General features: G+C 45.7%; 1 protein-coding gene across 2 annotated transcripts in view; it reads left to right on the top strand.

Annotated features, from left to right (window-relative positions):
- The window catches only part of ralgps1 (Ral GEF with PH domain and SH3 binding motif 1), a 710183-nt gene that overhangs the window by 533284 nt on the left and 153770 nt on the right, over window positions 1-23129 (top strand). For both annotated transcript variants that reach the window (XM_080211962.1, XM_080211961.1), the window contains exon 12: window positions 17383-17450. In XM_080211962.1, coding sequence (XP_080068088.1) covers window positions 17383-17450 — 68 coding nt within the window. The remainder of the gene's footprint in view (window positions 1-17382; window positions 17451-23129) is intronic.

Below are 23129 nucleotides of genomic sequence, written 5' to 3'. Positions count from 1 at the left end.
AGGCCAGCAGGAAAATACGCCAAATCTTCCAGCCCCGACTTCATTTATAATGCACCTGAATGTTTCAGACTGTTATTCAGTGGCGACAGGTTTAGCTAGCATGTGGTCCACCACCATATCTGGTGCTATTTTGAAAAGGCGTCCAACCTCACTAACCTATTATTGAAGGAAGAAGGTGGACCTTCGGAGAACGTAGGTAGGTCTCCCGGAGCACTCTGAGACCGGAAGATGGATACTGAATCTGGAAGGTCCACCGGCAGATGCTCCCCCCGACCTAGTCGCCGGTGGCCTCCATTCTGAACTCTGGACGCAGGCATTGTTCAGAAAAGTCTCAACATCTGCACACCATGTTGTTCTAAATGTGTTTCATGTAGGCATGTTTTTCCGTTGGCACTGCGGAGAATCTGGTGTGGGGTCTTGGTCTTTAATTTGCATCAAATTAGCAGGATACCAATGATGTTCGTGTTGGCTTCTGTTAGGTTTTCTAACTCTTTGTGGCACCAGCGGAAGATCCCGTGTGGAGAGGTAATGGCCGAGTGGTACTATTGCTAGACTATTAATCCAGAAATTCAGCTCATGTTCTGGGGACCCGGGTTCGAAACCCACCATGGCAGATGGTGGAATTTAAATTCAATATAATAAGAAATCAATAATTAACAATCTATGGATGACCATGAAACCATTGTCAATTGTTATAAAAAACCCATCTGATTCACTGATGTCCTGTAGGGAAGGAAATCTGCGGTCCTTACCTAGTTGGCCTACATGTGACTCCAGAGCCGCAGCAATGTGGTTGACTCTCAAATGCCCTCCAATGGCAACTAGAATTGGGCTATAAGTGCTGGCCAACCAGCAACGTCCATGTGCCACAGATGTTTCCAGACCTGCTGAGATTTTCCAGCATTTTCTGTTTTTGACTTGATGTTTATAGGGTGCAGCCCATATTGAAGTAATAATTTTCCTTTATACTGCAGTGCATTAATATCTGAAATCTTATGCCCATGGATGACACGGTGGTTAGCACTGCTGCCTCACGGTACCAGGGATCTGGGTTCAATTCTGGCCTTGGGTCACTGTGTGGAGTTTGCATGTTCTCCCCGTGTTTGCGTGGGTTTCCCCAGGTGCTTCAGTTTCCTCCCACACTCTGTGCGGATTTGGCCATGCTAAATTACTCATTAGTGTGAGGAGGATTAGCAGGGTAAATATGTGGGATTAAGGGGTTAGGGCCTGGGTGGGATTGTTGTTAGTGCAGGCTCGATGGGCCTAATGGCCTCCTTCTGCACAGTAGGGATTCTATAAATCTTTGTTTGATTAAAATGGCAGTTGTGTCTTTGTAGCCAAAAAGAGAGAATGCTGGAATCTCAACAGGCCTAGCAGCATCTAGAGAGAGAGAAAAGAGCTGGCATTTCGAGTCCAGGTGACAATTTGTCAGTAATTTACTTTTACTTATGTCGTGTGCTTTGCGTTGTGTTCTGTGGGCACATTTGCACCATTTTAACTGTCAAGTTTTGAGCGATACTCATTAATATTTAACAGCCAAGATCTTCAGATGCTAATTTGGAGCCCGAGCTTATTTTAGGGGGAGTTGGTAGCCTGGTGGTAATGTCACTGGAGTAACATGCAGAGACCCAGGCTTATGGTCTCGGTACAAGGGTTCAAATCCCACCGTGGCAGATGGTGAAACTTGAGTTCAACTAATAAAATTTGGAATTGAAAGCTGGTCTCCCTATTGGTCATCATGAAACTGCCATCGATTGTGGCAGAGACCCATGTTCTTTAGGGGAGGAAATCTGCCGTCCTGACCTGGTCTGGCCTACATGTGATTCTTGACTCTCAAAAACTTGGTTGACTCTTAACTATCCTCTGAAATGTTCAGTTCAAGTACAATTAGGGATCAGCAACCAAGTTTATAAAGTTTATTTATTAGTGTCACAGCTAGGCTTACATTAACACCATAATGAAGTTACTGTCAAAATCCCCTAGTTGCCAGACTCCGGCGCCTGTTCGGGTACACTGAGGGAGAATTTAGCACGGCCAATGCACCTAAGCAGGATGTCTTTAGGATTGTCAGAGGAAACTGGAGTACCAGGAGGAAACCCATGCAGACACGGGGAGAACATGCAGACTCCACGTAGAGAGTGACCCAAGCCGGGAATCGAACCCAGCTCCCTGGCGCTCTGAGGTAGCAGTGCTAACCACTGTGCCACCATGCTGCCAATGCTGGCTTTGCCAGTGATGCCCCCATCCGTGAAAGAATAAAGAATGAAGACTGGACCCTAGCAGGAACACAGCGCTGTGCCACAAGGGAAAGCTGGAGTGCTGGCAGGACCTACCCACAGTATTCAGAAGGCCAGAATAGCAGCAGTGATTCCCCTTGTGTTCAGACCAGAAGGCCAAAGGTGGAGCCCAGTAGCTAAAATGATCTGGACTTCCATGCCATCAGCTTCCTGGGCGTTTCCCACCTGCCCTTGGTACCTTGTGTTCGGTACCCCCACCCCGAGTTCCAATCAGGGTTGACAATTGTTTGGGGTTTTGAGTTGTCCAGCCATTTCATGGCGAGAGACAGAACATTTACACTATTCGGATGTATTTTTACTGCGTCGGGCTAAGGCAGTTTTGAATTGCAAGAACGATGCAGTTGTTGAGTGGATTTGGCTGGCAGGTATATTTTTGCAATTATGAATGATGTAATTTCTGTGAAGTATGAAGAGTAGACCCAGGTTGAAACATGAGAGGATTCTGACGCTGGATTACTGCTGTATCCCACCAGGTTTGCATCAACGTCCCAACCTGTTTCTGCTTAGCCAGCGAGCCAGCCTGCAATGGATAACAACAAATCAAATATATCCAAATTGTTTGACAAAAGGACACAATTTAATTGGATCAAATATATTTTTTAAGTCTGAAGACATGATTCTTACATTTCAACCTTTAATGATTCCTGACTCCTCCAGATTTTGAGCAGGATACAGCTTGAGTTAAGCAGCTTAGTCATAACTTGGATCTGTTGAGGCATTCTTCTGCATTATTACTCACTCCTTTAGTAATTGAGCACTACCTGATGGTTACACATGGTCAGCTCAGCAAATTGCACCTCCCCCTCCCTTCACCAGCCCCCAACAAAGCTGTCACGGACCCACAGACCAAACTAAAATTTGCTTTCTTCAAAACTATTTTGAATTTGAAAAGATTACAGAAATAATGGGCAGGAATTTATGGCCTCGCTCAACCCAAGGACAAAGGGACGTCTCCATTGTCCATCCTTCGCCCACTCCGATTCTGTGGTGGGCAAAACGGTAGAATTCCGGCAAATGTTTTGGGCAGTGAATTCCAAATCCCAACCACTGGCTGGTTTGCCCTCATGATGGCATGGCCTCTCTTGGCAGATTATATCATCATCCTCTGGTTTGTGATCCTTCTGCCGATGGGAATAATTTCTCCCTTAGAGGAGAACATGCTTCTGTCTGCATCAACGGGGACGATGTAGAAAGGGTCGAGAGCTTCAAGTTTTTAGCTGTCCAGATCACCCAACAACCTGTCCTGGTCTCCCCCATGCCAACATCATAGTTAAGAAAGTCCACCAACTTTCTTAGAAGACTAAGGAAATTTGGCATGTCAGCTACGACTCTCACCAACTTTTACAGATGCACCATAGAAAGCTTTCTTTCTGGTTGTATCACAGCTTGGTATGGCTCCTGCTCTGCCCAAGACAGCAAGAAACTACAAAAGGTCGGAATGTAGCCTAATCCATTATGCAAATCAGCCTCCCATCCATTGACTCTGTCTACACTTCCTGCTGCCTCAGCAAAGCAGCCAGCAAAATCAAAGACCCCACGCACCCCGGATATTCTCTCTTCCACACTTCTTCCGTCAGGAAAAAGATACAAAAGTCTGAGGTCACATACCAACCAAGTCAAGAACAGCTTCTTCCCTGCTGCTGTCAGACTTTTGAATAGACCTACCTTATATTGAGTTGATCTTTCTCCACACCCTAGCTATGACTGTAACACTACATTCTGCGATCTCTCATTTCCTTCTCTATGAACGGTATGCTTTGTCTGTGTAGCGCGCAAGAAACAATACTTTTCGCTGCAACCAATACTTGTGACAATAATAAATCAAATCTTATTCCTCCCCCTAATGCGTTTGAATACCTTGACAAAATCTTCCCTGATTCTCCAAGGAGAATGGCCCCAACTTCTCCAATGGCGGCACGGTGGCACAGTGGTTAGCACTGCTGCCTCACTGCGCCAGGGACTCGCACGTCCAAAGATGTGTGGGTTAGTTGGATTGGCCATGCTAAATTGCCCCTTAGTCTCAGGGGGATTAGTAGGATAAATATGTGGGGTTACGGGACAGGGCCTGGGTGGAATTGTTGTTGGTGCTGACTCGATGGGCCTCTTGGCCTCCCTCTTCACTGTCGGGATTCTGTGAATTAGTCTGCAGTTCAGGATGGGGTAAAGAGTGTGGAAGAAGGCGGAAAAAGCCATTTGGAACTGAGTCCAAAACAATGACAAGTTGTCTCTGTGGGATGCATGGTCCTGGTGTATTTTATTCGGTTCCATCTAATTAGACTTGAAGTTTTGATTAACGATTTCCTTTTCCATTGACTCATTGTCCTTTAGCTGCTTGGAAACATTGGCCCTTTTGAGTGTTAGTTTTGGGGAAAATAAATTTGTCGCTACTTTTTTCTGTCAGCACCTCTATCCGAGAAACGTTCAGGATGATTCCGGTGTGAGAGATGATAAACAGTTGGAATGTGGGGCGATAAGCCTCTGCTGGAGTTTTCTTCATCGCAAACGTCATGATTCTGATTACATTGGTGTGTTTCCGAAGCCAGGTTCACCATCATTTAAAATGTTTTGGAAGAGGAAAGCTGGAACTTTATTGTTAGACTTCATCCCACAAACGTTGCCCCTTTGATTCTCTGTTTAACCCTATACGACCTTGTTTTGTTAATAAACCTTTCCGTGTTTTTCACCTCGTACAACCTACCAACAGTTGCTGTTATCGAGGCTTTAATACTGAATGGTCGATAAGCTTTGCTCGGCCAGTAATTTTGTCGTTCTGTTCTCAGAGTTGCGGGGTTCTGCCTGCAGTTTGTCTTGGGCACGTCTCCCTCTCATTAACTTGTGTACAGTTTGGATTCACTTTGCAACGTGTTGGCGAGGCCCAAGCGCTGAACGTGAGCTGGGAGCCACTGCTGCTTCCCCTCTCCCACATAGTTTGTTAATTGAACCGGACTGTAAAAATGACACAATTGCTGTTAAAGCTGGGTTCAGAAATTCTTTTCCCAGTGGAGTACACGTCTTGGTAAGCTCAGGTTTTGTTGGGCACGTGATTTTAATGTGATCTGTGTGTAATGCGGTTCAGCTGTTTGTGTGCAATTGTAAAGAATATAAGAGTTATGTAACAGATTTAGAGAGTGTGCGTGTGTCTGCGTGTGTGACTATGTGTATTTGTATGTGGATGTGTGTGTGTATATCTGTGTGCACGTGTGCATGCGTGCGGAAGGGGACTACAAACATTGACATACTCCTGGCATGACCCTCTGCAGATATTGGCACTTGGCCCTGTTCCCCTCTAAACACTGACACGTTCCCAGGAAAGTTTTGCAAGTTACTGACACACTCTCATGGGCTTCCTGTCCCCCTCGTTGGAAGGTTGTCAACTATTCACAGGACAGCAGGGTTCTCAGTGCTGAAGTAATCCTGAAATTCGCTGCAACAGGATTACAAAGCTAGCCAATGAACAAGGACATTGCCAGCCGGACAGACAGCGCTGATCCAGGGGATTGTCAGGGATCCCTTCATATTCTCCTTTGGGCCCACTCTGAAAGTTTAGGATTAGAGAAATAAATTGATCTGTAACAGCTGTTGACTAGAATTGCTGGCTTCCCCCAAAATATGAATGTGGGCCTTTCATCTGCTCCAGTTGAGTGTTGGTGTAAGCTGAGTCTCATTTACATTTGGAGAATATTAAAACTTGCCCTGAGCTATGTGGAAAGGACAGGCTGTGCTTGTAGTCAACATACTTATGTCTGATATCATGACTCGTTAAATGTCAACGCATTAATTTTTGGATTGCCCCGTTAAAACCTCACTAACAACTCACAAGGGGGTGGTTAGTTGTCACTGCTTCTGCTTTTTAAAGAAGAAAATTATTTCCATTTATTAAGGGAAGAAACGATTCTCTGGAGTTCACAGTTTTCATGGTCATCTTTGTACCCCGCCCAAGCGAATTTGCTTAATACAATTATCCTGCAGAGGGTTCAACCCCTCTGCCCTGGTGACCCCACATTCATGGCTGGGTGTCCCTAGAGCCCAACAAAAGTTATTTGGAATCACGAGCTCTCAGAGCGCTGCCCCTTCCTCAGGTGAGTGAGCTCTGAAAGCTCGAGATTCCAAATAAACCTGGACAATAAATGAAGGAGCTGACATTCTGAGTCCAGATGACTCTGTCGGAACTTTGACAAAGTGGCGTTTGGACTCAAAACTTCAGCTCTTTTCTCTCCTTACAGATGCTGCCAGACCTGCTGAGATTTTGGCTTCTGATTGCAGCATCCGCAGTCATTTGCTTTTATCTAGGGGTTACGGGGATCGGGCAGGGAATGCGTGGGCCTGGGTAAGATGTTGGGTCAGTGCAGACTCGATGGGCATGTCTTTCAGACTGTGGGAGGAAGTCGGAGCACGCGGAGGAAAGACACGGGGAGAATGTGCAGACTCTGCACAGACAGTGACCCGAGGCCGGGACTCGAACCCAAGTCCCTGGCACTGTGAGGCAGCTGTGCTGACCACTGTGCGACCCATGATTTGCCATCATTTGGAGCTGCCTTCACTCATTGCCCTTCATAGAAAATTTGGCTTCAGCAATGTATTTCTACTACCAACACACCTCTAAAGAACAACTTAACAAAAGTGAAGCTTTAAATGGTTTTATCCCATCTCATCAGTCTCATCTTATCCAGCTGACGTTTGTCTTGCTGTTTTGGACAATTTGTCAATCTTTGCAGCAAAGATTTTCAGAAACAAAATAATTGAAAAAATAGAAGCTCCTTCACTGTCATAGAATCAAAGAATGATAGAATCCCTGTAGTGCAATTAGAGGCCATTCGGCCCATTGAGTCTGCACTGACTCAACATCTTACCCAGGCACACAGCCGATCCCCTAATCCACCTAACCTACATACTTTGGTCACTAAGGGGCAATTTGGCATTATCAATCCACCTAACCTGCACATCTTTGGACTGAGGGGGGAAACCAGAGCACCGGGAGGAAACCAGAACACCCGGAGGAAACCCACACAGACACGAGGAGAATGTGCAAACTCCACACAGACAGTGGCCAGAATCGAACCTGGGCCTCTGGCGCTGTGAGGCAGCAGTGCTAACCACTGTGCTGTCCCTCTACTGTTGCTGGGTAAAAGTATTGAAACCTCCCCCTTCCTGTCAGAACTACACCATGTGGACTGCAGCAGTTCAAGAAGGCAGCTCACCATCCCCTCCTTGGGGACGATTTGCGATGGACAATGAATACTGATCTAGCCAGTGGAGTCCACATCCCATGAACAAGTATAAACAACAAAGGAGGCCATTCGGCCCATCAAGCCTGCACTGACAACAATCCCACTCAGGTCAGCTTTGACAAAGGGACATCTGGACTCAAAACTTCAGCTCTTTCTCTCCTTACAGATGCTGCCAGACCTGCTGTGGTTTTCCAGCATTTTCTCTCTTTGTGTTCCTATTGCCATTACCCCATGTATTTACCCTCCTAACCCCCTTGACACTAAGGGGCAGTTGATCATGGCCAATCAACGTAACCCACACATCTTTGGAGAGCGGGAGCACCAGAAAACTGAGTTCTCTTTATTTTAAACAAAGAAGGCTGAGGGATGACCTCATAGAGATCTTTAAAATGATAGAATGTTTTGCAAGAGTAGATACAGAGGGAATGTTTCCTCTTGTGAGAAAGAGCACAACGAGGGGACATCAATATGAGAAAGTCACCAAGAAATCCAAACAGGCAATTTGGACAAAACTTCTTTACCCACAGAATGTGGAGTTTGCTGCCACGGGGAATGATTGGGGTGAATAATATGGATGTATGTAACAGGAAGCTAGAAGAGCATTTGAGGGAGGAGGAAATAGAGAGTTATCATGATTGATTTAGATGAGGAATGATGGGAGGGAACCCAAGTTGAGCTAGCATGGACTGACTGGACCAGATGGCCTCTTTCTGTGTTATGCATCTCCCATGTAATCGCATGCCATCCACCAGGTCCTGGGTGCACAGTGGTTAGCGCTGCCGCCTCTCAGCACCAGTGACCCGCATTCAAATCCAGCCTTGGGTCATGGTCTTTGCGGAGTCTGTGTGTTCTTCCCGTGTCTGCGTGGGTTTCCTCCGGGTGCTCCGGTTTCCTCCCACAGTCTAAAGATGTGTGGGCTAGGTTGTTTGGCTGTCTAAATTGCCCCTTAATATAGGGGGTGCTAGCAGTGTATTTGCAGGGTGGTTTGCAAGAATAGGGCTTGGAGGAGGCTCGTTGGGTCAAATGACCTTCTTCCGCACTGTAGGGATTCTAAGTTCCCCCACCCCTGACCTTTCTCCGCACAGCATAACTAACAGCAGCTGCCCGAGTGGGGCACGTGACTTAACCACCTTCAAGTGGAAATGCTTTTGTATCACGGCGAGACAGAGTATAAACACCCTCCGTTTGGGGGAAAGATATCTGATAAAACAGATTCTGTGGAGCCGGGACCAACTGTGTTTGCAGCTGGTGGGATCACAGAGGCAATCTTGTCATCAGCACTGCTTTGGCAATCAATCATTTTGCGCAGTTTCTATAAAAGGCAACATGAGCCTCCAGATCACTGAGCTTCGCCACGTGGGTGCATCACAACAGGGAGACCGTGTCCTCCCACTCCACATCAGACCAGTATTCATGTGGGCTTCTCAGCACATTCATTGTAGCATCTGTCAGGAATCTGGCCGACCCAAGGAGAAAGCACGATTCCAGCGCTGCGTTCTTTGGTCATCCTGCACTTGGGTGTTTTGTTTCTGTTCCCACATGTTGACACTATAATGGGAAAAGCTGGGAGGAATCACAGAAGCGCGGTGGGGGGGGTGCTGTATTTATTCCCCAGCTAGAGCTGGATTAATGGCTGAACTCCCCCGGCTCTTCAGACCTTGGGCTCAGGAACTCCTCCGAACTCACAGATTCAAATAGAAATCGGAAATTTGACAGTGCTGTTTTAGTTTGTCCTGGCAATTCGGGTCCCTCTTCCCCCATGCAGCAATACTGGGGGGGGTGGAGGGGGGAATGGGGGGCCACCATGCAAAGGTTGGTTGACTTCAGGCAAGATTTTCCAGTTTCGGAGCAAGGGAAAATCCCACCCCTGATCTCCTTTTGATGTTTAACAGGATGTTTAACAGTTGGGACGCCTTGTTGAAGTTGTACAAGACATTGGTAAGGCTACACTTGGAATACACTGTGCAATTCTGGTCACCCTATTATAGAAAGGATATTATTAAACTAGAAAGAGTGCAGAAAAGATTTACTAGGATGTTACAGGACTTGATGGCTTGAGTTATAATAAGGAGAGGCTGGTTAGACTAGGACTTTTTTCTCTGGAGTGTAGAAGGCTAAAGAGTGATCTTATAGAGGTCTATAAAATGAGGGGCGTAGATTGACTGGTCATTATCTTTTCCCAAAGGTAGGGGAGCCTAAAACTAGAGGGCATAGGTTTAAGGTGAGAGATACAAAGAGGGCCAGAGGGGCAATTTTTTCACACAGAGGGTGTTGAGTGTCTGGAATGAGGTAGTCATAGACATGGGTACAATGTTATCTTTTAAAAAGCATCTAGATAGTTACATGCGATGGGTATAGAGGGATATGGGCCAAATGCGAGCAATTGGTACTAGCTTAAGAGTTAAAAAATAAGGGCAGCATGGACACGGTGGGCCGAAGGGCCTGTTTCCATGCTGTAAACCTCTATGACTCTAGGATTCCATTGCTGAATAATCCCCCACTGTCAGTATCCTGGAATCCCTCCCTAACAGCACTGTGGGTGTGCCTACATCTCAGGACTGCAGCAGTTCAAGGAGCAGCTCGCCACCACCTTCTCAAGGGGCAATTAGGGATGGGCAATAAATACCAGCCTAGCCAGCGACGCCCACATCCTGTGAAAGAATGAACAAAACGAAACATCCTTACCCATTGAATTGTTGAGATGCAGAACTCGTTCCCACGTGGAATGGTGGAGGTAAATAACATGAATACATGTAAGGACATGTTGAATAGGCACAACGGAGAAGGAAATGAAAGGTGTATTGAGGAGGTTAGATGAAGAAGGATGGCAGGTCTTTGCTTGGAGCATAAACACTGGCGCAGACCTGTTGGACCGAAGGGCCTGTTTCTGTAATGTCAATACTTTTTTTTACAAAAAGGGTCTGTCTTTAGGAGCATAGGAATTCGGAGCAAGAGTCCGCAATTCTGCCCTTCGAGCTCGCTCTGCCCTTCTATATGATCATGGCCGATCATCTCATCCCCACACCACTTCCTTGCCTTTTTCCCAGTCTTTGTGAAATGTGGGTTGTTACACGCAGGGTTTACTTCGACTTGAGCTTTGGGAATGTTTCCAGCTCTGTTCTGACCCCAAATTATCCTAAATACACCTTCTGCAGACTAATTACAGGCGGGTGTCATTGCCAGTGAGGGGGAAGGGAGATTGGTTGTTTTTTTCATTTCTTGATTGATGCTTTCAGACTTAATTCTTCCGTTTCACCCCCTGTGATGTTAATGATCCCAGAAAAGAACTAAGAATAATTCTTCAAACGTTTTTTGACTGTATAATGTGGACAGCACAGAGGAGAGGTGCCAGGTGTGGATTAAAATAGTTTATTTGCTTGTATGTGGCAAAGCTTGTCAATGGCATCAATATTCCGAGCACACTGCCATAACTCCCACTGAATACACTAATGAGAAGCTTCAACTTCTGCACTGTTTGCACTAATGTGGACTTTTGCTAGTAATGCTTATGGTTATATCAGGGAAGAACAGTTGAGCCGTGAGGACGGGCAGTGAGCCGGGAGAAGGATTCTGCTGCCTTGGACAATGCTGCAGTATCTATTATGGCTGATATCTGGTTTGGTTCATCTTTAGATGAACTGGTGGTCCATCCCTTTTTATTCTTTCTGTTGTGATTTGTTAGAACTGAGCTAAGCTTTGTCAGAGAGCAGTTAAGACTCAGCCATTTCGCCCATCAAGCCTGCACCGACAACAATCCCCCAGGACCCAGCCATGTGGCCTCACATATTTGCCCTGCTAATCCTCCTGACACTTGAGTCAACTTGGTATGGCCAGTCGGCCAAGCCTGCACATCTTTGGACTGTGAGAGGAAACTGGAGCACTCAGAGGAAACCAACAAAGACACGGGTCTTTTAAGAGACTTTTGGATAAGAACATGGAACTTAGTAAGATAGAGGTTATAGGTAAGCCGAGTAGGTAGGGACATGTTCGGTGCAATTTGTGGGCCGAAGGGCCTCTTTGTGCTGTTATGTTTCTATGTAGATGCCACTGTCTTTGGGGAAATGCAAATTCTTTCTGTGGCCACAAAAATCAGAAAATGCTGGAAAATCTCAACAGGTCTGACAGCATCTGTGGAGAGAGAATAGAGCCAATGTTTCAAAACATTGGCACTATTCTCCCTCGATGGTAACCACGATGTGGAGATGCCAGTGTTTGGACCGGGGTGGGCACAGTAAGAAGTTTCGCAACATCAGGTTAAAGTCCAACAGGTTTATTTGGAACCATGAGCTTTCGGAGCACTGCTCCTTCATCAGGTGAGTGATCAGGTTACTGATGAGGGAACAGCACTCTAAAAGCTCGTGATTCCAAGTAAACCTGTTGGACTTTAACCTGATGTTGTGAAACTTCTTACTTATCACTAGACAATTAATCCAGAAACTCAACTAATGTTCTGGGGACCTGGGTTCGAATCCTGTCACAGCAAGTGGTGGAATTTGAATCAAATTTTTTAGAAGTCTGGAATTAAGAATCTACCAATGACCATGAAAACATTGTTGGAAAAACCCATCTGGTTCACTAATGTCCCTTAGGGAAGGAAATCTGCTGTCTTTACCTGGTCTGGCCTACATGTGACTCCAGAGCCACAGCAATGTGGTAGCACAGTGGTTAGCACTACTGCTTCACAGCTCCGGGGACCTGGGTTCAACTCTCGGCTTGGGTCACTGTCTGTGTGGAGTTTGCACATTCTCCTTGTGTCTGCATGGGTTTCCTCCGGGTGCTTTGTTTTCTTTCCACAGTCCAAAGATGTGTGGGTTAGGTTGATTGGCCATGCTAAAAATTGTCCCTTAGAGTCCTGAGATTGCAGGTTAGAGGGATTAGCGGATAAATATGTACTAATAGGGGGCTGGGGCCTGGGTGGGATTGTGGTCGGTGCAGACTTGATGGGCCAAATAGCCTCTTTCTGCACTGTAGGGATTTTATGACTCTCAACTGCCCTCTACAATGGCCTAGCAAGCCACTCAGTTGTATCAGCATTTCAAGAAGGCAGTTCACTATCACCTTCTGAATGGCAAATGGGGATGGGCGATAAATGCCAGCATTGCTCATGTCTCATGAATGAAAAAAAAACTCAGAATATGGGACATTTCTGGCACATCTTAACATCTCTTCCAACAAAAAATAAACATGATGACTTCTTCCTTCTGTATTGTTGACTAGCAAGTTGACGCACCCAAGATAATCAACAAATTCATACGACTAAAGAACTTACATTCATATAAAGCCTTTCCCAAGCTCAGGGTCTGCTAAGGGCTTCTCACACGGTCACACTTTTGTCCTGATTGAATGCTGTAGCCAGTCTGCACAGGGTCCAAAGTCCACAAGTCTCATCATAACAAGATGTTTTCAACTAATCTGACTCCTTCTGAGGTTGACTGGAGGGATAACAATTAACCAAGTCACTGAGGAGAACTCCCCTGCTTTCCTTCAAGGTAGTGCCGTGGGATCTTTTACCTCCACCTGAGAGAGCAGATGGCTTAACGTCTCATCGGAGAGTTGGCGCCTCTGACTGGGTGGCAGTGTTCCACCACTGCACCAGACAGCCGATAGAGGTTTCACCTCGAGACAGGTTCCGGAATCACCATTTCCTGCCACAGAGGCAGGAGTGTGGCCAGCTCAGTGACAGAGGCCGGGTTGTTGACTGAACCTGCACACTGAACATTTCCTCACCCCACAGGTGAACCTTTTCCACCAATTCCTCTCCCCTGTCAGCTCTGCCTGGGAGGGTAGAAACCTCACAGCCTTTAGGAAGTACATGGATCAACAATTGCAATGTCAGAACTTTCAAGGCTTATAGGCCAAGGGCTGGAAATTGGGATGAGTATAGCTTCGGTGTAGTTTTGTGGGTGCAGGCTTGATGGGCCAAAGGGCTCCTCTATATATTGTCTGACTCTTTGACTCTATGAAGCAAAATAGAAAATGCTGGAAATCTGCAGCAATTCTGCCAGCAGCTGTGGAGAGAAAAGACAAGTTAATATTTCAAGTAAAATCTTTCTTCAGGCACCCTCGGAGGTTAGCTGTATATTTTGCAGAGTTTTCTCTTCAAACGTTTTGATTTGATTTATTATTGTCACATGTGTACCATAAAAAGTATTGTTTCTTGCACACTATTTAGTCTGATGGCAGCAGGGAAGAAGCTGTTCTTGAGTCAGTTGCTACATGACCACAGGCTTTAGCTTCCTTTTCCCGACAGAAGAAGGTGGAAGAGAGAATGTCCGGGGTGTGTGGGGTCCTCGATTATGCTGGCTGTTTTTCCGAGGCAGTGGGAATTGTAGACCGTGTCAATGGATGGGAAGCTGGTTTGAGTAATGGATGGGGCTTTGTTCACGACCCTCTGTAGTTTCTTGCAGTTTTGGACAGAGTAGGAGCCATACCAAGCTGTGATACAAGAGGAGAGAATGCTTTCTATGGCCCATCTGTAAAAGTTGGAGAGATTTGTAGCAGACATGTCACCCTCCTGAAAACGTAGAGGTGTTAGTGGGCTTTATTAACTATAGTGTTGGCATGGGGGTGGGGTATCAGGACAGATTATTCTTGATCTGGACACTAAAAATCGTGAAGTTCTTGACTATTTCTGTTTTGTTTTCATTGATGTAGACAGGGGCGTGTCCTCTGCTGCACTTCCTGAAGTCGATGACTATCTTCTTCGTTTTGTTGACATTGAGGGAGAGATTATTGTTGTTGCACCAGTTCACCAGATTCTTTGTCTTTCCTGTGCTCTGTCTCAGATTCAAACCTTTGGATTTAGTTTATCTTTTGGTCCATGATCCTGGTCAATTGTGTGTCAGGATCTGGCCAGCGACCGATTCTGGCCAGCGTCGGTCACTCAATCTTGTTAAAAACATTTGCTGTGAAGGAAAGTTCGAAAGCTGTAATAGTATGGCAGCAGATTTGGAAAATGTGAACCTCGATGGCAAATCCTGAATGGCGAATATTAGTAAAGGCAATGAAATGAAAATATTTATCTTTATAAATGATAAAAACTGGTTGTGAAAGACTGGAATGCAATCTCTGGCGTAGGATGTTGTTTATGAAATGTTTTGATTTATATTGTCCAAAGTACTCAAGTGCGTCACAACTTGACCCACTCTCAAGCTGTTTGTTTCATAAAACAAGAAGAAATGATTTGTTTTAACCTGGTTTATATCTTACATACATCATACAGCAGAAAAGACAGCCTTTTGATTCAGTTGGCTTATACTCCTCAAGCTTTCTCTGAGCTTTCACCATAATAACACACCTGGGTTTGCTGCTGGAGTAGATGCAGGTCTGGGGTATAGGCCTTTAAAGTGAGACAAGAGGGTACAACCCTGCCCTGCTGTAATAAATCATTGGAAGCAGAAATCCCTTCGCCAAAAGCATGCAGAGTGCTTTCAGTTAGCCGTCTATACTAGGAGTCCCAGAGGAACTGACACGCCTGCTTAAATGCAAAGCAAGAAGCTCCCTGATTGGCGCATCAATTTGGCCCTTAATCAGAGACATCTTTTGTCACCCAGCCAAATACACAAAATCAAACTAACTCAGGGACAGCTGAAAAGGGGCAGCTCCCGAAAAGGAGGGGAATCGCCCAAAACAAAAGACAAAGCGGAAAGAAAACTTAAAACATCAAATTAAAATGTGATTTAAGGGGTCAATAATATACCCCCAGTCCCCGCGGTGCCCAGCGGGCATGGAAGGCATCAACTGTTTCCTCGGACACTGCATGCTCCCTTTCCAGGGACACTCAGCTGCAAATATAGCCGTGGTAGAGGGGCAGACAGTCAGGTTGGACGGCCCCCTCGATCGCCTGCCGCCTGGACCTGTAGATGGAATGTCTTGCCAGGCCCAGGAGCAGGTTCACGAGGGGGTCGTCCTCCTCCCCACCCCCCCTCTGCACCGGGTGGACCCTTAATCAGGGAATTTATATTCTAACAGGCCCACCTCAATTGCCTGATTAAAGTCATTATGCCTGCCCTCTCCCCATGGCATCATCTCACTCTCTTTACACTAATAATAACCAAATAGAACACCAAAAGAAATTTAGCAGGGTTGTGTGAGCTGCTTTGGATTGGATGATCTTTCAATTAAAACGCAATCGTGTGCTAAGGGTCCTACCTGGCTGGCTGTAGTCATGCTTCCTCTACCGTGTGGCACTGACTGGAAGCGGCCATCTTGCATTCAGTTCCAATAACAAGAGGTCACAGATGTAGGTTGAGAGGCGGTGGATTTCAAAGTGAGTTCACCTTGGAGAGGCAAAGATTAAAAGTCCTTTTCCTGCTGTGCTGTAAGTCATGAGGGCAGAGAGGCCAGGGAGCAACTGTTCCCTTTGGCCTACGGGTTAAGAACCAATGCTTTAAGGTGATTGGCAGAAGAAGCAATGGCAATGTGAGGGAGAACCTTTTTCTGGAGGGAGTGGATCTGGAATTCACTGCCTGAGAGCATGGCAGGGCCAGATTCAACCGTGGCATTTGGAAGAGAATTGGGTAAGGATCTGAAAAAAAACTTTTGCAGGGCTATGGGAAAAAGGCTGGGAGTGGGATGAGGTGTGCAGCTGATGCAGAGGGCTGGTATGGACATGATGGAGCAAATGGCCTCCTCCAGTGCTGTCACCACTCTATGGTTTGTTGAGCTGATCATGTAGTAAGGGATCTGTCCCTATATGCAAAGGACACAGGGAAAAGGTTGCTATTTAAATGCCGCAGTCAGTGAAGTCATGGTGCCAATTAACCAAGTGAAAAGAAAATGGAATATTTTTCACATCACCAGAAATGATTTCCTACATTTCAGTACACGTCCTCTTTGACACGCCTTCCTGTCCAAGATAAATGTTTTGATGTTAATCGGTTTCCTTTGTTCCTGTGGTATAAATCAAGGGCTCTCAAACTGGGGTCTGTGGATCCCTGAAGGTCCACATAGGCACTTTTCAGAGTGTTCACGGAACACTGTTATAGAACAGGCCCCGAGCTGGGGGCAGAGTGAGACGTCCACATGTGCAACACAGAGTGGGATGGCTGTCTCTCCCTGAGGAGATCAGCAGGAAAGTGAAATGTCTGTTCCCTTAGAAGCAATGTTAAGGCTCCCTTAACATGCAATGCTCTCATAGAATCCCTACAGTGCAGAAGGAGGCTATTCAGCCCATTGAGCCTGCACCCACCACAATCCCACACAGCCCCTATCACCATAGCCCCATGTTTACCCTATCTAGATTTACCCTTTCTAGTCCCCTGACACTAAGGGGCAATTTACCATGGTCAATCAACTTAACGCGCACATCTTTGAACTGTGGGAGGAAACCGGAGCACCTGGCGGAAACCCACGCAGACACAGGGAGAATGTACAGACTCCACATAGTTAGTGACCCAAGCCAGGAATCGAACCCGGATCCCTGGTGCTATCCACTGTGCCACCATGTCACCCTTCCCTTGTTGTATCGTGCCATAACTTAGATGGTGGGTCCATGATTATTAATCTGTGTGGAAAGGGCTTCTTCGACCCAGAAAAAAAATTTCAGGATGACAGGTTGTAGATCGTTATCTCCTGAAAAAACTCTGTACTCCTCATGAGGCTGTCCAGGCCCTTAGTGGGGTGATTGAGATCAGATGTGTGTTTGATGCTTAATGGTCCAAAGATGAACGAATGTCTTTGCAATCAACCTAGTGACATTGCTTGAGAGAGAGAGAGAGAGAGAGTGTGTGCACTTCCTGCTCACCCTCTAGAGGTTAAGTGAACATTTTCTATTTTACTTTCTGTAATCAATGAGCTTACACAGATTTAACTCAAGCCTTGTGTTTGTTTCTTTCCTCTTTTCGCTCGATGTACAGGCTATCTTTGAAGATAGAACCAGGGAACAGTTCGCCTCGCCTGGTCTCATCCAAAGAGGACCTAGCAGGTAAGAAAACGGATTTAAGAAATTAACCCGCCTTCTCCATGGCTGCGAAGGCCGTAACAAAGGCTGTTTTGTGATGTTGTGCTTGGTATTTCACACGCGACGTTCTTTCCGGGGGCACCAGTTTCCTCCCACAGTCCAAAAGTGTGTGGTTTGGGTCGACTGGCCATGTTGAATTGTCCCTTAGTGTCAGGGGGAATAGCAGGGTAAATGGATGGGGTTAGGGGGATGGGGCCTGGGTGGGATTGTTGTCAGTGCAGGCTCGATGGGCTGAATGGCCTCCTTCTGCACTGTGGGGATTTTAGGATAACATCTCGCAGACTGAGCTGCTTCCACCGCACATCCTGCTTGTGTTGATTATGGGAACTGTTTCTATCCTGCCACTCAGGTTACAGTAAATGTAAATTAGAGGACAAGAGCAATGTGTTACACAGACATGGCTTTCTTCATGGGCTGACTTTGAAACTTATTCTTGCTGCTTAAAGTTCTGAGTGTTATGTGATTGCAATATTTTGAACTAAAACGTGTCAAGTGCAGGAATCTTCGAGGCAATCTTGGTCTGGGTTAATTAATCCAGAGTATCCAGGGGGAAAAAAGCCAACAAGAGTTCAGTTCTCCGGCAATTGGAAAGCTTCTGGGTACGTGAGGTTCAAACCATTTGTTGCATGCACGCAGTGGGATTTTGGGACACTGGATCACAAAAGTGATTTGCTACGGAAGTATATTTGTTTAATCTCAATTTTTTGAATTCTTTCCTACTGTAAACTCATTCCTTATTAAACTCTCCCTGTCAGCCATGAAGAGCAAATAATGGCATCAATCAAAGTACTTTTCCCATTGGAGTTAACCGTAGAATCCTTATCGCCAGGGGAGGTAGTGGTGTAGTGGTATTAGCACTGGTCTAGTAATCCAGCAATCCAGGCCAATACTCTGGGGATTCAGGTTCGATTCCCGGCTTGGGTGTCTACGTGGGAGTTCATAAATCCATATTTAGGGCAGCAGGGTGGCCCAATGGCTTGTACTGCTGCTTCACAGGGCAGGGACCCGGGTTCAATTCCAGCCTTGGGTCACTGTGTGGAGTTTGCACGTTCTCCACGCGTCTGTGTGGGTTTCCTCCGGGTGTTTGGGTTTCGTCTCGCACTCAAAAGATGTGCCGGTTAGGTGGATTGGCCATGCTAAATTAACCCTAGTGTCAGGGGGATTAGCAGGGTAAATGTGTTGGGGGGTGGAGCCTGAGTGGGATTGTGGTCAGTGCAGTCTCAACGGGCCCAGTGGCCGCCTTCTGCACATTGAGTCTGCGCCAACAACAGTCTCACCCAGGCCCTACCCCCCAACCCCACATGCTGCAGGGTTTCTGAGATATTGCATGTTTAGAATCATAGAATGGAATCACTACAGTGCAGAAAGAGACGTTCAGCTCAGCGAGTCTGCACCGACAGCAATCCCACCCAGCCCTATTCCCGTAACCCCATGTATTTACCCTGCTAGAGTCAATTTAGCGTGGCCAATCAACCTAACACGTATGTCTTTGGACTTTGAGAGGAAACCCGTACAGACACGGGGAGAATGTGCAGCCTCCGCACAGATGGTGACCCAAGCTGGGAATTGAACCCAGGTCCCTGGCACTGTGAGGCAGCAGTGCTAACCCACCGTGCCAACCTTAAGTGCTGTCAGCTTAGTTTAGAGACTGTGGTGTATACCTATTCCAATGAGAATATGGGTTAATTGAGAGGGGTTCAAAAAGCACTTGCACTTGTCCTCGTGGTTTATGGTGTCTCAGCGAAACAGTTAAATTGCACATTTTATTTCTCCCCTTTTGATAATTCCTGGTTCAGGGGAGGAAGTGTGAGTCATTTCCCAGCTGAGGGAATTTCCTCTTGGAGTTTTCAGCGCTGTTGCGTGGCAGCTCGAGGACAAGGAATGTCTGTTGAGTATCATTAATTGTGGCGGCAGTACCATCGGTGGAAGTGAGCCAAAAAACATCTGAATGATAACAGGTGCTGAAGAGGATCAAAAAAGACACATTATGCTGCCGCAGCATATTTGATTCCAGTTGCAGAGAGTCTAGGCTCACATCCTATATTAACTGCTTACTGCAAGCCACAGCGTACAAAGGAAGACTGTGACGTGGGACTTGTGATCTGCCTATCTTGCAGCAATCCCCTGTATTTTGGGAAGCGTACTGAGCCCCCTCTGCCTTTGTGCAGTCTTCACAGCAGCGGTCGCAGCCAACTTGGTGCTCTTTCAACAAAATATTTGCTTACATATGTTATATTAGAAGAAAAATCCAACATCAATAACTGGTTTCCAAATGTTTACCCACTGACTGCAGGACCTGGCCTACTCCAGATCTGCTACTGATCTTTGTTCATTAGTTAAGGATGGGGCAAGAGGGACTAAGCTAATGTATGTTGATTTGATTTATTATTGTCACAAGGACTCGGATACAGTGAGAAGTATTGTTTCTTGTGCGCTATACAGACAAAACATACCGTGCATAGAGTACACAAAGCAGGAGGAAAGGAGAGGGTGCAGAATATAGTGTTGCAATTTAGGGTGTGGAGGAAGATACATGTAGGTCCATTCAAAAATCTGATGGCAGCAGGGAAGAAGCTGTTCTTGAGTCAGTTGGTATATGTCCTCAGAGTTTTGTATCTTTTTCCCGATGGAAGAAGGTGGAAGAGAGAATATCTGGGGTGCGTGGGGTCTTTGATTATGCTGGCTGCTCTTCCGCGGCAATGGGAAGTGTAAACGGAGTCAATGGACGGGAGGCTGGTTTGCGTGATGGACTGGGCTTCATTCACAATCCTTTGTGGTTTCTTGCAGTCAGAGCAGGAGCCATACCAAGCTGTGAATACAGCCTTAGCATCCGGGCAGCAGTGTTTTGGATTGAGTTCAATTTTACAGAGGATACAAGGCAGGAGAGGCAGCAGGAAAGTATTGGATTATAAAATTGCCTTAGATTTACAGGATGTATTATGGGATGTCACTCTTTATCATTTGTCCTATCAGTGGCCATGTAATGCTGTCATATAGTCTGAATGTTGAGAGTTGTTCCCAGGTGTGTGATGGAGGAGTTAACACTCCAGTGATACGCTGGATGGCGTTGCCAGAAAACATGAAGCCAAGGTTATAATCCTCACCCGCACTGTCCACAGTTTACAAAAACCAACCTTCCAGCAAAACTGAAATATTTTTTGCATTATGTCAGGATATAAACAAGCAGCTGGGAGGGGTTAGCCATGGTAGACAGAAAACCATCAATCCCCAGTTAGAGAAGAAGAGTTTAAGTTGGAAAAATAATAATCGGTACACTGCCTGATACTGCCCGAGTCACTGAAGGGGAGCAGAGAGGCATAACGGCAGATAGCTAAACTCACGGTAGTCAGACAGACAGGCTTTTGAAGGTCTCATTGTAAAGTTCTTCTCTAAATCCCAAAATGTACTGCTATCCAGAACCTTTACTTCCAATTTGGACACATTTTCAGTGCTAGAATTGTGCTATTCAGAATAATATTTTATCCAGAACAACACTCTATCCAGAGAGTGATCAGAATGTGGAACTCTCTACCACCTGGGTTAATTGACATGGCATCCTTGGTAAAATTGAGCTCAATCCAAAACACTGCTGCCCGGATGCTAAAGTTGTATCACAGCTTGGTGTGGCTCCTGCTCTGACTGCAAGATAACACAAAGGGTTGTGAACGAAGCCCAATCCATCATGCAAACCAGCCTCCCATCCATTGACTCCTTTTACACTTCCCACAGGTGAGGAGTCAGTGGTGTAGTAGTAATCTAGAGGCCCAGGCTAATGCTCTGGGGGGCATGAGTTCAAACCCCACAATGGCAACTGGTATTAATAAATTAACTAAACTTACAGTTAGTAAATCTGGAATTAAAATATAGACTTGGTAATGGTGATTGTTCTCAAAATCAATTTGGTTCAGTAAAAGGAAAGAAATTTGCCATCCATACTTGTTCTGGCCTGTATGTGACTCCAGACCCCCAGCAATGTGGTTGATTCTGAACCACCCCCTGAAATAACTTAGCAAGCTACTCAGCTCAGGGGTGGTTAGTGGTGAGTAATAAATGTTGGTCTTGCCAGCGTACCCAAACCCCAGGAAAGAATGGAAAACTAGATGCATGTAGGAGGACATCCAATCAATAGAGTGAAGGATATATTAATAAGTATAGGTGACTTAAGGTTAGGAGGAGACTCATGAATAACATTTGACCTAGTGAGTTATATGACCTGTTTCTTGGCTGTAATTACTGTTCTTGACTTTGATGTCAGCCTGTAAGTTGATCACAACTTTACCCTTCAAGTGACCAGCCCAAGTCACAGAGTTCTTTTAAACAGCTGTTTTAATGCTAGCTATATAACAAGAATTCTAGACAGTTGTAGTCAGTGCCAGTAATTAGCCAGAGCTCAGAATTCAGAAATACATGAGCAGTTACGGTTTCAGATTCAGTTACAAGTAATTAGTATATACCAATCAAGGTATAGGAGTTATCTCAATCCATTCACAGTTATTGGCTGAGGTTACATCATTCATAAGGTCCAGATATTAAAATCAATCACAATCACTTCATGCTTGCTTAATTATAATATCTGTGAATGATCTTGACGTGATCATACTAGCTGACCTAATCCATCATTGTTACAAGTTAGTAATGATGTCCCATTTTGTGTCAGTCTCTGTGACTATCACTCTCTTCTTCCAGTTCCAGATATCTGGTTTAATGAATTCTGTCAGACTAACGGCCTTGGTGATTATCTGCGAAGACTTTTACAAAGACCTTTGTTTTCTCATTGCAGCTTTTGTGATCTTTAAACTTGTGTGAATTTAATCCTTTCAATTACTTTCCTTGTGTAGTTTAAGAACTGTTTCTCTCATGTAGAATTTATAAAGACAGAAGTAGGCCACTCAGGCTAGCTGTGTTGGTGTTTATCCTTCACAAAAACAGCTGCCCTCCTCCTATGTGCCTGCTATACTTTACTATCTATTAAGAGGTCTCTATATCAATCACCATCTCTGATAACTCGCTGTGTGCAAAACCAATTCTCCATTCTCCGTCTTATACCTTTTATATTTAATAAATATCTGAATCCTTTTCAATCTAAGCCCTTCAGTTACTGGAAACAATAGGTGGGATTTTACGGCCTGGCTCATCCAAAACCATAAAATCCCACCCAAAGTCAACGCATCTTCCCATTGTCTGCCTTCGCCCACTCCGATTCCCACGGCAGGTGGGGCGGTAAAATTCTGGTGAATATGTTCCTACTCTGTCTCACCCCTTCATGATTTAGAATGGCTACCTAACTCATTTTTCTTAAACATTTTTCTTCTGTAAACCAGGAAGTTAGTTCTCATCCTTATCTATTCAGCCATTGCCTACGATTGTTTCTTGTCCCACTCCTGCACTGTTAACGATTGGTGTTCTCCATGGACCCCGGACCCTCCCCATTTCTCATCTATATGCTGCCCTCCTGGGACATCGTGCAAAGCCTGGGGACTGAATTTTACTGGCCCCCCACAGAGGTAGACTGGATCCCCAAACATGGCTGTTGGAGAATTTTTCCAATGGAGGGGCCAGAATCAGACAGACTGTCTTCCCCACTAGACTGGGTAGTAGTCAATTTCCGTAAGACCCAATCTGTGGGCCGTTTGGTGGAGCCAT

The sequence above is a fragment of the Carcharhinus amblyrhynchos genome, chromosome 25 (assembly GCF_965287045.1).
Source record: "Carcharhinus amblyrhynchos chromosome 25, sCarAmb.v2.hapA, whole genome shotgun sequence".
NCBI classification, from domain to species: Eukaryota; Metazoa; Chordata; class Chondrichthyes; order Carcharhiniformes; family Carcharhinidae; genus Carcharhinus; species Carcharhinus amblyrhynchos.
This window is presented reverse-complemented; position numbering and strand designations above follow the sequence as displayed.